Below are 14,576 nucleotides of genomic sequence, written 5' to 3'. Positions count from 1 at the left end.
TATTTGCCTCTGAGATGTAGTGGAGTAAAAGTATTGAAAAATACTCCAGTAAATGTAAAAGTACCTCAAAACTTAAGTACAGTACTTGAGTATATGTACTTAGTTACTTTACACTGGTTTCAAACAGGATGCTATCACGACGGCCAGCAAAACAAAAACAAAAACGGTAGCATTCCAAACAGAGACTTTAATACTAAGCACTTCCCGGCGTTTATTTTTCACAACACAAAAAGTTTGTTTATATTATGTAACGTTGAAATGACCTCATTCGTCCTCCTGTGGCTGTTACCCCTTGAGTTGACCCTGACATCTGCACATATTTCAGCCTATGGCCCATAGGTGGCACTATACAAACTCTTAGGACATTGGTTCTCAAAGTGGGGTCCGGGGACCCCCAGCGGTCCTTGAGGGAGTTCCAGGGGGTCCCCAGCTAAATGATAGATTAGGCACCAAATGGACCCTTATGGGTCTGTAACTCTGAGAGTGTACAAATGGAACCAAATGGACCCTAACGGGTCCATTTGGTTCCATTTGTACACTCTCAGAGTTAAATTGACATAGATTTTACAATAAAAATTGCGGTCCAAGTGATAGAAATGCCATTAAATGGGGGTCTGTGGCCCTAATGCATGTCAAACTGGGGGTGCTTGACATTAAAATGGTTGAGAATCACTGCTAGAGCCTTAAAAAATATTCTCTTATGGGGGTCCCTGGCATATCTTTTGAAATGGGGGTCCGCGGGCTAATAAGTGTCAATTTGGGGGTCCTTGACATGAAAACCTTGAGAACCACTGTCTTAGGACCAGGGGTGGAAAAAGTACTCAAATTCTGTACTTAAGTAAAAGTACCAATACTGCAATATAAAAATACTCTGTTAAAAGTAAAAATCCAAAATTTAAAATTTACTTGAGTAAAAGTATAAAAGTATCGGCATCAAAATGTACTTAAAGTACCAAAAGTAAAAGTACTAAATATTTGAAAATAGCCGATCTACAAGCTCACAACGCGTCGCGATGCGACGCGTTGTGAGCTTGTAGATCTGCTATTTTCAAATAGCCTATTTATAAAATAGGGCTAAAGTGGTTAATGTATGTTTCATTATATCATAGTTTATATCTGAAAAGTAACTAACTAAAGTTTTCAAGTAAATGTAGTGGAGTAAAAATACAATATTTGCCTCTGAGATGTAGTGGAGTAGAAGTAAAAGTATCGGAAATTGGAAATACTCAAGTAAAGTACAAATACCTCAACATTGTACAGTACTTGAGTAAATGTACTTAGTTACTTTCCACCACTGCTTAGGACACACCCCATGACACACGCACGCGTACGTACGCGCGCGCGCACACACACACACACACACACACACACACACACACACACACACACACACACACACACACACACACACTGTCACTGAGCCATGTCGTGAGCCCAGCTTGGTTTACTTTTGCAAGAAAATGACCATTTCAGCTCAAGAGAGCCTCCAATAGGATGGAACAATCTATTGCATCCCCACGTTTCGTAACTACTAGTGTTGCCATGTCCGCTTGTTATAAGCCACTTTGGGCTTGGGTTTCTGTAGTAAAGTAGAAGTTGCTTGTAAATATTAGGCTTTTTTGGATTGTTTCTAAAGTGTAGTTGCTTATTTGGGCTTGGACTCGTTTCACAATTCATAAATTATTTTAACCAGTGGTTCTCAAATATTTTCATGTCATGGACCCCCAAATTAATATGTATTTGTCCCCGATATATATATTATAACTCTATGATTTGTCCCTATTAACCCCCATCTGAAAATGTTTTGTACCAGATTTGTGTTGTTAGAATGTTTAAAAAAAAGCTCTGCTATTTTCAATGGATACAGTATGTTTAAAGTGCTCACAATGGCTTCTATTGGGCTTGTTTTCCTAGACCTGGTTGCTTATGTCTCTCACAAAATCTGGCAACGCGGGTGACTACATATCCCAGAGGTCTGCACGTTGAGCCCACGTGACACATCAGGAAGAGACCACATGTGTTTCACTCACTACTGTGTTTGATCTTGAAGTCGAAGTGGCAACAAGCAGCACCGTAGCGGCTAACACGTGAGTTACATAACATGATCATAATATAAATAATGATGCGATCTCGTTGCGATGTGGCTGAGAAACAGCCCGTTGGTGAAAACCCTTCAGTTTGTCTATCAATCAGCTCATAAATAATGTCTAGCTATTATAGCGCTGTAGCGGGTTTACTGTGGTTAGTTAGTAGTTTGTACTAGGATTACTGGGGTTAGCACCGCAGCCTAGCTAACACTGGCTAACGTTAGAGCAGGGTTTAGGTAACTGTACATTGGCACAGGGCAGGGGAGGGTGTCAGGGTGATCACGCTGGCATAAGCGTGAGAGGGAGGATTTTTGGTTTAAATAATGAAGTCCCCTCACATCTTTTATGCAAATTACATGCACACAATTCTGCGTTCATTCAAACTTCGAACTCTGACTGCCTGGGGAGGGAGTCTGTCTGGGAGATAGGTGGGTTAATTGCTCTGAGTAATGATTATTACATCCTGATGTGAATTAAAATATCTCAAAAGAGGGGGGGGGGTCATATTTATGGACAATCAAGGTTCAAGGTTGTATTGTATTGTTGATCTTGTGTTCAGGTACATAAGAGAACAACTTATTTTGGTTTGGCTTCCTTCAGACAATGCAGCAGCATATAATAACAACAAATAGAATAATGATAGAAAACGTAAAAAGATGTAAAGGAAAGAATGCAAAAAGAGAATAAAAAAAAAATAGTTTAGATTTGATGTGGTGTCATAATTAAACTAAATGTTGACATGGCACACTGACTATCTAGAAAATAAAAAAACATGGCACTTCATGTCAAAAAAGGATGCTGACCCCTGCGTTAGAGCATCATATATTCCCAAGTACCTCGGTGTCGCTTGCAACAAAAACAAAAAAACCCGATCAAGTTTTAACAACACATGCTACACCCTCCAGTGTTGGAATATAGTTTAATAAACGCATTGTTGTTGTTTCCAGACTCCAGAGAGACCATCATCATCATGTCGACCCCCCTGTCTGCTGCCAGCGTTGAGGCTCCAGCAAGCGATTGTGCTGAGAAGAAGCCACTCAAAGCTTGCTGCGCCTGTCCTGAAACCAAGAAACCAAGGGATGCTTGGTAAGTAAGACTAGGATCATCAATATTGCAATATTCATACTCTATTGCAATGGTTGTAATGACACTACTTGTCTCTATTTTTTTACTCCCTTCCACCCCCCTTAGCATCATTGAAAAGGGAGAAGAGAACTGCACAGACCTGATCGAAGCTCACAAAGTCTGCATGAGGGCGCTTGGATTCAAGATCTAACGTCTCCATATTGTGTGTTCGTGTGAGTGTTTGGTAAGTATCGACACAAACATGCAAACAATGACTGCTACCACACTTTTGTAAATATGCAGACTTGTTTACGACAATCTCCAGCAAACAATACTGGTGCCTGTGGGTCCATAATTAAACCATTACTGGTCCAACTGGCATGGCGTTGTATTGAACGATATGGGTGGAAGTTGGAACATCATGTTCATGGAGGCGCTTGGATTCGGGAGGGGCTGGGAGAGGGGAGTGATGCATGTCAGTATTGTGTCCATCCATTGTGTCCCATGGGGCATGCTCCTCCATCCATGTGATCGCTCTGGATCGTTTTACTTGTATGCGGCAGTCCAGGCTAGCATGACGTTTTTATCACTGCAGACCTGGCCTGTGGGTGCAGACCTTGCATGTGTAGACATTAGGAGTCTTGTAGAAAATGGCATCTTGAGTACTTCCAGGTGACATGTTTCTGCTCAGTGAGCCTTCATCGGGGAGCCTAATAAAGGCTAAAATATGGTTTTGTACCAAGCAAAGTAACTTGTACTCTTGCTATTGCTTATGAGCTCAGCTGATGCTCTCCAAAGAGCACCTGACTCCAGTGGGAAGTAGTTGCAGATCCATTATATTTCTTAATGTGGATACATTAACATGTGATTTTTTCCCCCCCTTCTGTGCACTTGTCCTTCCCCTATTTAAATGGAAGTGAGGCCATAATGTGGCGCATGTGTGATTGAGGGGATGTGGCTTTTTCTTGTGTAAAAGGTTGTACTTGAGTTTCCATTGTTTGTATAGCATCACATAGATCTTTAGCAATGGTTTTAATTGCATTTACCCGTGACTGGTATATGCCTAAGGCAGGGGTCTTCAACGTTTTCAGCCCAAGGACCCCCTAGCTGAGAGAGAGATGAAGCAGGGACCTATACCTCTTTGCCAAAAATAGCCGATCTACAAGCTCAACGCCTCGCAGCGCGAGGCGTTGATTTTTGGCTAAAGTTCTCCTCGAAAAGGGATGCTAGGTAGGGTTCAAGTGGTTAAGCTAAAAAAATAAATCATAGCACACAAAGATTTGGCGGACCCCCTGTAGTAACTCTGAGGACCCGCTAGGGGTCCCGGACCCCCTGTTGAAGACCACTGGCCTAAGGGGTATGAAACCCTAGGCTGTAGTTTGTTTCCTGTACCAGTCAAGTGCCAACATGACAGTATTGTCGATAATTGCACATTTGCACGCCTTAGTCTAACACATCCACCCATTAATTTGATGTGCTGCAGCATGCAATGTTTTTTACCCGACTTAGTTTTTATCCTGAACGGAAAACAAACTACCAAATAAATCTAGGGTCTCGTGCTCCTTGGTATACGGTATCAATGTAGAATACAATGCATGAAAGAACTTAAAGAGAGAGGGGGAAAAAAACCTAACTAAACGACAACTCAATGGTTTTCAGTTCTCATCTCCACACTTAATCCCATTCCACCCAACCACCCACGTCCCTCTTCTCTGAAAGGGGAACTTGACTAATTAATTCAATGAACTGTAAAATTGCTTAATTGTTCATACATCTTCATCTTCTCTTCTTTTGCAGTGTGTTGCTGAGTGACTGAGAAGGGCCCCATGGATATTCCTTGTCTTTTTATTTATATCAACCTGAAGGGAATGAGCCATTGGAGATAATGTGACTATATGCTGTTCTTAATATTTTCAAGACTTTAACTTAAGAAATCATGTGAATGTGTCCTCTGCTGTTTGTAGACATTCAATAAAATGTGTCCTGTGCAATAATGACTACTTTTTTTGCTTGACGTAATTCTCAAATTGGTTATAATTATTCTTGAGACATATTTCATTGACAAAAGTAAAAAATTACAGGAATGTGTATTGAGAATTTTATTATGGGAACCTCCTTTCATCTGTTAAAGGTTCTCACTCAGAATAAAGGCTGGTTCTAAATCTTCCTGTGAAAAGGGTTGCCTGCCTGCCGCAGTTGCTGTCCCTGGTATGCACTTGGCTTAAAATAACTCTGGCCAACACTTCACATATCTGCATTCTTCCCTCAATAGTGTGCCACCTTTTTTTCTTTTTTGTAAGTAGCATGAGCTGTATTTAGCGACGGTACAGCTCCAATGGCCCTGAGCCAAGCTGGTTGCAAAATGTGCAGAAATGTCCCCCACTGGAATTGGAGTGCAATGATCCCAGGCTGGTGGTATAATGCACACAAATTAAACGGGGATAATGTCACTGCATGCAATATGTCTCACAAAAATATAATTGTGTGAGACAGACGGTACCATGTGAGATGAAGGTCCTCGGAGTAATTTAACTCCCCAGTGCACCCATTTGGTTCCATTTCTATACCTGGAGTTATTCTACACCAATTTGGGCAATGAGCTAAATTGCCCCCAAGGGTTTTGCAGTGATTGCCATTTACAGTACCTCACTGTTAATTTTTGTTTTTCCTGTGGCTCTGTTCCTTGTATGGATCTGACGCCATGTCGGGGGGGCCTCTGCTGTGTGACCTTTTACGAGTGCCAGGACATGTTTAGGTGTGACATGTCATGTGTGCACACCATGTTAGATTATAGGAGTATTTATGAGAACTAGGTAATCAGTAAAGGGCCTTTGTACCACCAAACTGAGGTTAAGATTATGTTTTTTTATATCAGTGATTGACACATACTGTAAACATCTGTAAACCATACAGAAATAAATAGCGGTATGTCACAGGTATACTGTATACATAAATGTATGTTCTCTTGCATGTCAAAGCAGTTCACCTGGAGAAAAGACCCTGGAGAGCAAGTTATGGGCAATGACGGTTGGTTAAGCACAGTTCATTTTGCATGATGCATAGCAACACCTACAGTATGGAAAAAAGTGCTACAATGATAGAATTATATGAGAAATTACTTTTGGTCACAATGTCTTCAGAGGGAAGAACTGCGAAGATGTGGAAAACGTCATTTATTATAATCTGCTGGTTATTCAGTAACTCCCACTTTTCTCATCTTTAATTAGTCTAGTATCTGAGGTTTTTATTGGTCAAGTCTTATTTATGCAATACGATACAGATTTGACAGTGTGAAAATTTGTGTGTATACATTTGAGTGAACTAGTGAAAGTGTGTGTACAGTATGGGGAGGCTTGCAATGGAAGGGGCTAGTGGTCCCTGTGAGTGCGTCGGTATCAGAGGGCTGTGTGAAGTGAATGGTACGGTAGGCGGCTCGTTGCTGAAATCTGACCTGCTCAGTCACTATCTACAGTATTTCACTGTCTCTAAATATGCACTGGCGAAAGCCAGTGCAATTGGCGGCACACCAGGCCTGTGAAGTTATGGGCGTCTATTTTGTTTTGGGATACTCTGAGCTGTAACTCGGGCAGAAATGTAATGAACGGAGATTTTTGTGCAACTCGACCGGCATTGCAGTCACTACAACCTCCCTCTGTCGCTTGCCATCATCCCTCTTCTCTCTCTCTCTCTCCTGTCCGTCTGTTATGTTAAGTAGCTGGTCTGCTTTCTATCAGTGACTCCCCTGCTCCTTGGGTTTCAATTCCAAACATGGTTATCCTTCTAGGGCTCTATCCTCTCCCAGTCTCCCTTGCTCCCTCTCCCTCTCTTCCTGTCCCCTCTCACTCTCTCTCTGTCACCAGCTGTTAGCTCTCCAGAGCACACTAATGGGTGAGAGAAATAGAAAGAAAAGTAGAAGGCAGACAACAGAACAACATACTTTCAGAAGGGAATATGAGAGAATAGATCTGTTCTGACTGTGTTTGAGGAAGCAGTGATAACTTCTCCATGAAGAGGGATTTCCAACTGTATGGCAGAGGAACAAAAACTCTTGATTTTGAGTCAGTATTAGCTGTTCCTTTCTATAGAAAGTTGATTAATTAAAGCTAGAAATAATCAGTTTTGAACTTTGCAGATGGGATGACAGAAACACGTTTGAGCAGACGAGCTTCATCGGTAGAACGGCATTAGTTTCTTTCTGGCTTTTTGTGTGTGCATACTTCACACGTCGAACACCTTTATTTGTAACTTTTCCTTCTTGGATCCGTACATAAGTCGCTGTCTCTGAAGAGGTTCCAGTATGACTGTGTACAACTCTTCCATCATCTACGGTCACCAGCTCTGCGATGGCTGGACCAACAACACGGAAGGTGCCCTCTACCACCTGGGCAACACCATGCTGATCTTGGGCTACATGGGGGGCAGCACGGCCTACGGTTGCCTCTACATCTTCGGCTTCATGGTGCCGTCCTTCCTGTGCATGACCCTGTGGGGCTGGCTGACCATGTGTGGCCTGGACGTCTTCACCTGGAACCTGCTCCTGCTTCTGGCGTGCGCCGCTCAGATCTGCCACCTCGTCTTCCGGCTGCACCAGGAGGGCTTGCACGGCGAGGAGCTCACCGTCCTGTACCAGGCCGTGTACCTGCCCCTGGGCGTGCCCGTCCAGGTGTTCAAGGACATCGCCGGAGCCTTCGAGAACAAGGTGGTGGAGCTGAAGACGGGGGACACGTACGCCCTGGAGGGCAAGACTCCTATTGACCAGCTGTCGTTTCTGCTGGATGGGAGGTGGGTAGTGTTGTCTGTGTGTGTGTGTGTGTGTGTCTGTGAATTAAATATTGTTTCGATGGGATCCTTGGTAACAAGCTTCGACTGATCCATATTTTGTCCTTTATTATCACATGGAGACAATGGACAGAGACAAGAAAAGGCAGTAAAGTGCCTCGGGGCGGATTCAAACCCGGGTCACTCTAACTCTGTGAGCCTCACCGGGGTGCCCTGTATTACATTTATTATATATATATTTATAAGTATATAGATAATTATCTGTGACTGGGGTGTGTATCTGTGAATTTTGCTCATACAGTACAAAACCCAAGATAAATACATTTGTTATTGGTATGATGAACATATCTTTCATAAGAAGTATTGTCATTGATTAATACCTTATCATATTGCATTGCTGCCCCCATAGAGATGTTGTGAACAGTCAGTGTATTATTATTATTAATATTAGACAGGACTCAGGTACACCAACACTGTAAAGAGCCTCTTCTCACAGCGTCGATAGCTAATTTAATTTACTACAATATTAGCATGGCATATAGTTTGTTGTTTTGTTTGTTCATTTGTATGTTAGTTGTTCATTGTTTTTGATGTAAAGCGTCCTTGGGTTTATGAAAGGCGCTATATAAATTCAAGCTATTATCATTATTATTATTATTAGCACATGTGTGTGTGTATTCAGTAGTGCATTCATGATAACGTGCTGTATATGTCTGTACGGTGTCTGTACGGTGACCTCCAGCTCTCCCTTCTCTCATCACCTACCGGTACTAATTTCTCTTTCTATCTCTTTGAGTCTGTCTTTATTTCTCACTCTCTCTTTATCTGTCACACTCTCGCTGTCTCTCTCCCACCTCCCTTTGTTTATAACCGTGTCTTTATCCTATCAGGATCAGTGTGTCACTTGAGGGACAGTTCTTACATTACATCCAACCAAACCAGTTCCTGGACTCACCTGAGTGGGAATCTCTCAGGCCCAACGAGGAAGGCAACTTCCAGGTAAGCATTCAACGCTCAATAGTCTGCTGCCAATGCCATAGCAACCAAGGTGGTCAGGACAAACTATTGGGTACTGATATATTCCCCGCACAATACACAATAATTACAGTAATAAAATACTCAAATACTGAAATAAGCCTCATAAAACCTCTTAATTTTTTTTTGATATTCTGCATCAACACACATACGTTTATGCATTATACATTAGTTAATGTAATTCTTACATTTGTTTTAGTTTATTTTAACGATTTATTTATTTCTTAGTCATCATTTTAATTCATAATGCTTTCGAATGGTTGTATGGTTGTGGAACTGTACTTTTTATTCATTGTTAAATTGTGATATTATCAAACATACATAAATATCACACATATCAAAAAGTTTACACATCCCAAAAGATGTATTTCGTTTGGTCTAACAAGAAGCAGGGAATGGATCGAACACATCCCCACCGGCGTACAGAAGGCGTGAATATCAAAAGCAGAGGCATGGATTTCCAGCCATCACCCCAGGCAAATCCAACCCTGATTATAGAAGAAAAGAGAGGCGTTTTAAGAAGTCTTTTGACCATAAATAACATGGTTGAGAAACGGGTTGGAAGCTGCATTAGTGTGGTGGTAAAACCAATTTGATGTAGTGCCGTTCAAGATCTCCGGATGATTCTCGGGTTGCGGCGAGTTACGTCTTATCGCACCCGCCATCAGGCGGATCAAATTGAACAGGGGAAAGCAGTTGCCCTCAGGCCTATCCTGTAGCGTCAGTTACATCACCGTAAAATCCTCAGTTAGCCCTGAGTGTACAAATGGAACCAAATGGACCCGTAAGGGTCCAGCCCACACTCTCAGGGTTACAAATGGATAAATTAACACTGAATAGAGAAAGAGAGTGTTGGCCTTGAGGTTAGAGTGATTGGCTTGTGTCTGGAAGGCCAGGGAGAATTAAATGAGAAATAATTTATGGGCAACTGCTACTTAAAGCTGCAATCCAGGACTTTATTTAACAAATACATGTTTTGATCAATCTAGTTAGAGTATGGTGGTAGAGTATGTTAAATATAACTAGTACATCTGCAGTATTTCGAAGTGGTGTCCTTACTGTTCCATTGAGACATTTAGACAGGTAGGTAGGACACCAAAGGTCAATTATTTTATTTTATTTTGTGTGACATATTTCACACAATTCGTGTATCATGTTTCAGTAAAGCTTTAAAGGACCATACCAGCATCAATATGTCATGTCATCTACTCACATTTTGGTCATATTTCGTACAGAAACATATATTTTCCCATTAATGGCTTTATTATTTCTTATTTTCCAGCAAAGTCATTAAGATGCTACTGAACTTACATGAGTCAGTGTTGGCCTTTTCTCCAAGATTGTTTTCAGATAGACCTTTCACGCGAGTCTGTGCTTTAAAATGGATTAAATTACAACTGTAACATAACCTTGAACAAATTAGTATTTTGTATCACCTATCTCAGGCAAGTTTCAAGTCTCTGCTAATTGAATTTCATACAGCACTGAAAGGAATGGAGTCCAACGGCTTCCTCAAAAATCAAACAAACCACGGTAGGCTATGTTTTGGAAAATGGTCGGCAGTGGAAGCATACTGTGAGTCATAGTGGAGGAACTCATTAGCCACCAGTAGAGGATGGTGGTTATATTGGGTTGAGGAAAAAAAGACTCATTCATTGTTGGGGCATTGATCTTCATAAAACAGAGGTATATATGACCCGTAACTCTATTGATCTGTTTCCTCTATTGATCTGAATTTCCTTGACCCCTAGGTGACCCTGACGGCAGAAGAGGACTCCCGCTACATCTCGTGGCGTCGCCGCCGCCTCTACCAGCTGCTGTCGAAGGAGCGCTACATCACCCGCATCTTCTCCGTCATGCTGGGCTACGACATCGCCGAAAAGCTCTACACCCTCAACGACAAGCTCTTCATAAAGAGCGGCGTGCGCCTGGACATCCGCCTGCCCAGCCTCTACCACGTGCTGGCGCCCTCCTCGCAGGGCAGCGAGGGGGGCAGCGGGAGTGGCAGCGGTAACGCCAAGGACCCGGGCGTCCCGGGAGAGTCGCAGAAGCAGCAGGAGCCGGCGTCTACCTCCCAGGTGTCGAACCCGTCCCGGCCCCAGTCTCTCCAACCCAGTCCGCAAGGACCAGCGAGGAAGAGCCCCCTAGCCGAGCCCCAGGCGCCGCACTTTGACCACCGCCAGGCCTGGGTCCCAGACGCCGAGCTGCCGTCCGGTGAGGACTCCACCAGCCTGGTCCTGGAGGACTTTGCTGATGTGGCGGGCTCCTTAATGGATTATGGGAGTGAATTGATTTGAGTTAGAGGGGGCAGGGTGCTGAAGCTAACACACTGGGTCACCACTTAAGCTACATGTAAGTACACCGTACATGGAGGATGGAGGGTGGTCTGGGCTGGGTGTGCATGAATGGCTTGCCAGGGTCCACAGCTCTTACTAACCTGTCTTCAGAGGGGGATGTTGTTATCTGTGTTGCGGACCAAGAATAGGGAGCCAAAGAACTGCCGTGAAAAAATTACAGTAATTATTTTAGATTAATATCCGTTGAGGAGATAATGCTCTGTCTTCCTGCTCTCTCGCACTTGCTCTGTTTTTCAAAGAAAAGACACACTGACATTGTGCTTTAGTAAGTTCTACCAGAGTTGCATTGCTTTTAGAGAAGCAGCATTAGGTTTGGATTGAAACTGTAAACTCCCTATGCTTGTATTTGTGCTCACATGACCTTGAGCTGAGTGTTTGTTAGCTAGCAAGTCTGACCAGGGTGGAATGAGGGGTTTCCCCATTGTTATTGTGTGTGTGGGGTGTTGCTGGGCACCAACAGCTGTGTATTTGTGTCTGATGATGAGGATTACGTTTTGGAAACGTCTGTGATATCCAGAAACCCGGTGTCATGCTCCTAATCCAACTAGTCCAACCCCCTTCTCTCCATAGAGTCATCTGTTCATCTTTCCATCTGTCCCCCTATCATATACTGTAGGCCCTCCCCTTGCCGTCCCAAACCTACCTCTCATCCAATCATGAGGGGAAGATCATATTTCAGACAGAGAGGGGTTGAGATGGAGGAGAGTGTGTGTGTGTGTGTGTGTGTGTGTGTGTGTGTGTGTGTGTGTGTGTGTGTGTGTGTGTGTGTGTGTGTGTGTGTGTGTGTGTGTGTGTGTGAGAGTGGGGGTACTTGAATTTGTGGACAACTGTGGGTTGGTGGACTGCTTCTATCATGGAAGCACCTGCTGACCTTCACCGTTCAGACGTGGGTGGGTGGCAGTGGCTAGCTGCTAGCTGCTACTAAATGTCATCAGTTGGTGGTGGGATGAGACGGCGGCAGATACGATTGGCTAGTTCTCATCCAGTCGGAGATCCATGCAACACATCAACATGTCCTCCTATCTGTCACAATAAGTGCTTGACGTGCTTCCCTAATCAGTTAGAACAAGAAGACCAAAGATGAATGGTTACTATGTCTGAGTCGAGCGCTATTAGTGTGCATGTGACTTCACACCTCCAGGGAAGTCACTCGTATGAGGTATGATGCTATACTGGGATGGGTCCCCTGACAAGATTATCGCTAGTGCTCGAGTGGTGCAGGGGTAAAGTTCCTGCCCACCGCGGCAGATACTAGGGGTTCAAATCTGCTGCATTGCCTCCGGCTTGGCCTGGCGTCCCAAGAACTCGATTGGCCGTAGGCTAATGAAAGGATGGAATGCACTTTGGCCTAAATTGTATCCTACGATATTGAGCCATACATACTGTACCATGCCGTATGGTACCATAATGAACCGGGTCCTATTGTATAGCATGTCAGTGTTCCAAAGATTATTTTACATTTTCAAGCTTAATATCAAATGAATCTTCAAATGAATGGTATGCTAGTTTCTTTGTACTTCACAGAAGATTAACGGACCTGTTCCATGCCCAAGAATGATTCTGTTGTTTCCACAGGAGCTGACAACAATGGGAGCATACCGCCGCGATTCCAGAGGGGGCGGGCCCCGCTGGCCCCCACGGACACCCCGAAGCTGTGAGATTGGTATCTCCTGGAGGAACACATCGTCAGGAACTACTTCTGTTGGGTGAATTCAAAATTTTCCAGCAGGTTTTTTATCAACATTGAATGTTACACTAATGCATTGTACAGGGGAACCTCGCTCGTGTGAGCTAGGAAGAGTGAGAAGGATACAACACTGAACTCAAATAAGACATTTAGGAATTGAGCAATTGAGTACATTAGTATATATACATGTTACATTCTTATACTACTGTATGTGGGCCACCTGTGTAGGACAACACAAACAATGGAATCCTGTTCGCCCTGTGCTGAAAGCCTTATTTATTCCGTGTCGTTGTCGTACTGTATGAGGGTGTTGCGTATCGAAGATAGCCGATATGCAGCCTCGCATCGTGTCACGATGCAACATGTTGTGAGCTTGCAGATCGGCTATTTTTGGTGAGTGACACCGTCGTTCAAGTCCTATGCCCCAATTGTCCTCTGTCACTATTCATTCTCCTTGCTCTCACTTACTTTACCTCACTTTCTTTTAAGTCTGAAACAGCACTGTAGTTTAGGATATTACGTGCTATTTTCCTTGGGTATTTGGACTGCACTTAACAGTTAACCTAATTGAGGCCTGCCATGAACGATGTGGATGTTGGTTACCAGTGATTACAGGAGTAAAGAGTAAAGAGCGACAACATAAGAAGGTATTGTAACGTCATCGCCTCTTTCTCCCTGACAAAAAGACCATGCATCATATCTTTGCTGGGTAGGTACAAAGTATAGCCTATAGGCCGGGTTAAAGTGCATGGTTAACAGTTTCAGATCTAAAATGAGTGTCAGGGGGTTCAAGGTACATCGAGGAGGAAGAGGTGATGAACGTTGGATGTCTTTCCTTTTGTTGCCACTTGTGCGAAATGGTGCCATGTTGATGATAAATCATCCCGCTCATTGCTATCCACATTCCGGACAGCCTGTGACAGGTCTCTAGCAGCATGGAAAGTTCGTATGGGGACATAACGGACAGCATAATTACAGTCTTCTCAGCAGGATATCCACCGTGTCAGTTAGAATTTCAAAATTTGGTCTCAAGTTTTTGTTTATAAGAAATCAAGTCTGAACCACACTAGGTCACTGTAATATGATAATGGCATTTTGCCTTTATTTCATCCCGTTTTGAGTTTTGGAAATTGGATCATAATATGATGTGAGGGGACTTTCTTTTTCATAATATGATCCAATTACAAGTCCAGATATTATGTGGACTAGACTTTGTATGTGACAACCTTTTATTTCTTTATTTCTCACTTATTGTTACAAAACGTAATACAGGCAGATTGTTACATGCCTGCATGGTGGAACTGTAACAGAACAATTTTCTATTTCACGTTCATGTTTTGTGAGGGCATGTCTATGTTGCTTGTGTCATGTGTATGTAACTGTACCTTGATTTACCGTAACTCAATCTGAGTGACTTGTGCATAAAAATCATTGGTTCTGTTCTTTATTATTCACAGGACACTTGGGAAGCTTTCGCACCGCTTTTGATTGAGTCAGCAATGAATACACCAGGGTATACTGTGAAATGTCTGCCGCTTAGTGTTTGGTTATTTCCAGAATAAAACG

General features: G+C 43.1%; 2 protein-coding genes across 3 annotated transcripts; both read left to right on the top strand.

Annotated features, from left to right (window-relative positions):
* The first annotated feature begins 2,001 nt into the window (after positions 1-2,001).
* On the top strand, positions 2,002-5,149 carry cox17 (cytochrome c oxidase copper chaperone COX17). Its single transcript, XM_080412429.1, has 4 exons — positions 2,002-2,087; positions 3,035-3,173; positions 3,279-3,396; positions 4,950-5,149. Exons 2-3 carry the CDS (start codon positions 3,058-3,060, stop codon positions 3,361-3,363), a joined length of 201 nt encoding a protein of 66 aa, XP_080268555.1. The 5' UTR covers positions 2,002-2,087; positions 3,035-3,057; the 3' UTR covers positions 3,364-3,396; positions 4,950-5,149.
* A 1,911-nt stretch (positions 5,150-7,060) lies between these two features.
* On the top strand, positions 7,061-14,151 carry popdc2 (popeye domain cAMP effector 2). 2 transcript variants are annotated; one of them, XM_080456884.1, is made up of 4 exons: positions 7,061-7,934; positions 8,822-8,930; positions 10,718-11,180; positions 12,899-14,151. In XM_080456884.1, the coding sequence occupies exons 1-4, from the start codon at positions 7,450-7,452 to the stop codon at positions 12,979-12,981; spliced, it is 1,140 nt and encodes a 379-aa protein (XP_080313010.1). In that variant the 5' UTR covers positions 7,061-7,449; the 3' UTR covers positions 12,982-14,151. The 2 variants fall into 2 exon arrangements, with proteins under 2 accessions (XP_080313010.1, XP_080313009.1); XM_080456883.1 differs by having other exon boundaries at positions 10,718-11,318.
* The last annotated feature ends 425 nt before the right edge of the window (positions 14,152-14,576 follow it).

The sequence above is a fragment of the Gymnoscopelus braueri genome (genome assembly GCF_963280865.1).
Source record: "Gymnoscopelus braueri genome assembly, chromosome: 18".
Taxonomy (NCBI): Eukaryota; Metazoa; Chordata; class Actinopteri; order Myctophiformes; family Myctophidae; genus Gymnoscopelus; species Gymnoscopelus braueri.
Note: the sequence above shows the minus strand (reverse complement) of the source record. Positions and strands in the feature narration are given on the sequence as shown.

Bases quoted from the DNA above. Each gene is read 5' to 3' on its own strand.
- cox17 (XM_080412429.1), top strand. From the start codon at position 3,058: ATGTCGACCCCCCTGTCTGCTGCCAGCGTTGAGGCTCCAGCAAGCGAT. The intron at 3,174-3,278 runs GTAAGTAAGACT...CACCCCCCTTAG, and splicing joins AAGAAACCAAGGGATGCTTG to CATCATTGAAAAGGGAGAAG.
- popdc2 (XM_080456884.1), top strand. From the start codon at position 7,450: ATGACTGTGTACAACTCTTCCATCATCTACGGTCACCAGCTCTGCGAT. The intron at 8,931-10,717 runs GTAAGCATTCAA...CTTGACCCCTAG, and splicing joins ACGAGGAAGGCAACTTCCAG to GTGACCCTGACGGCAGAAGA. The intron at 11,181-12,898 runs GTGAGGACTCCA...TTGTTTCCACAG, and splicing joins AGACGCCGAGCTGCCGTCCG to GAGCTGACAACAATGGGAGC.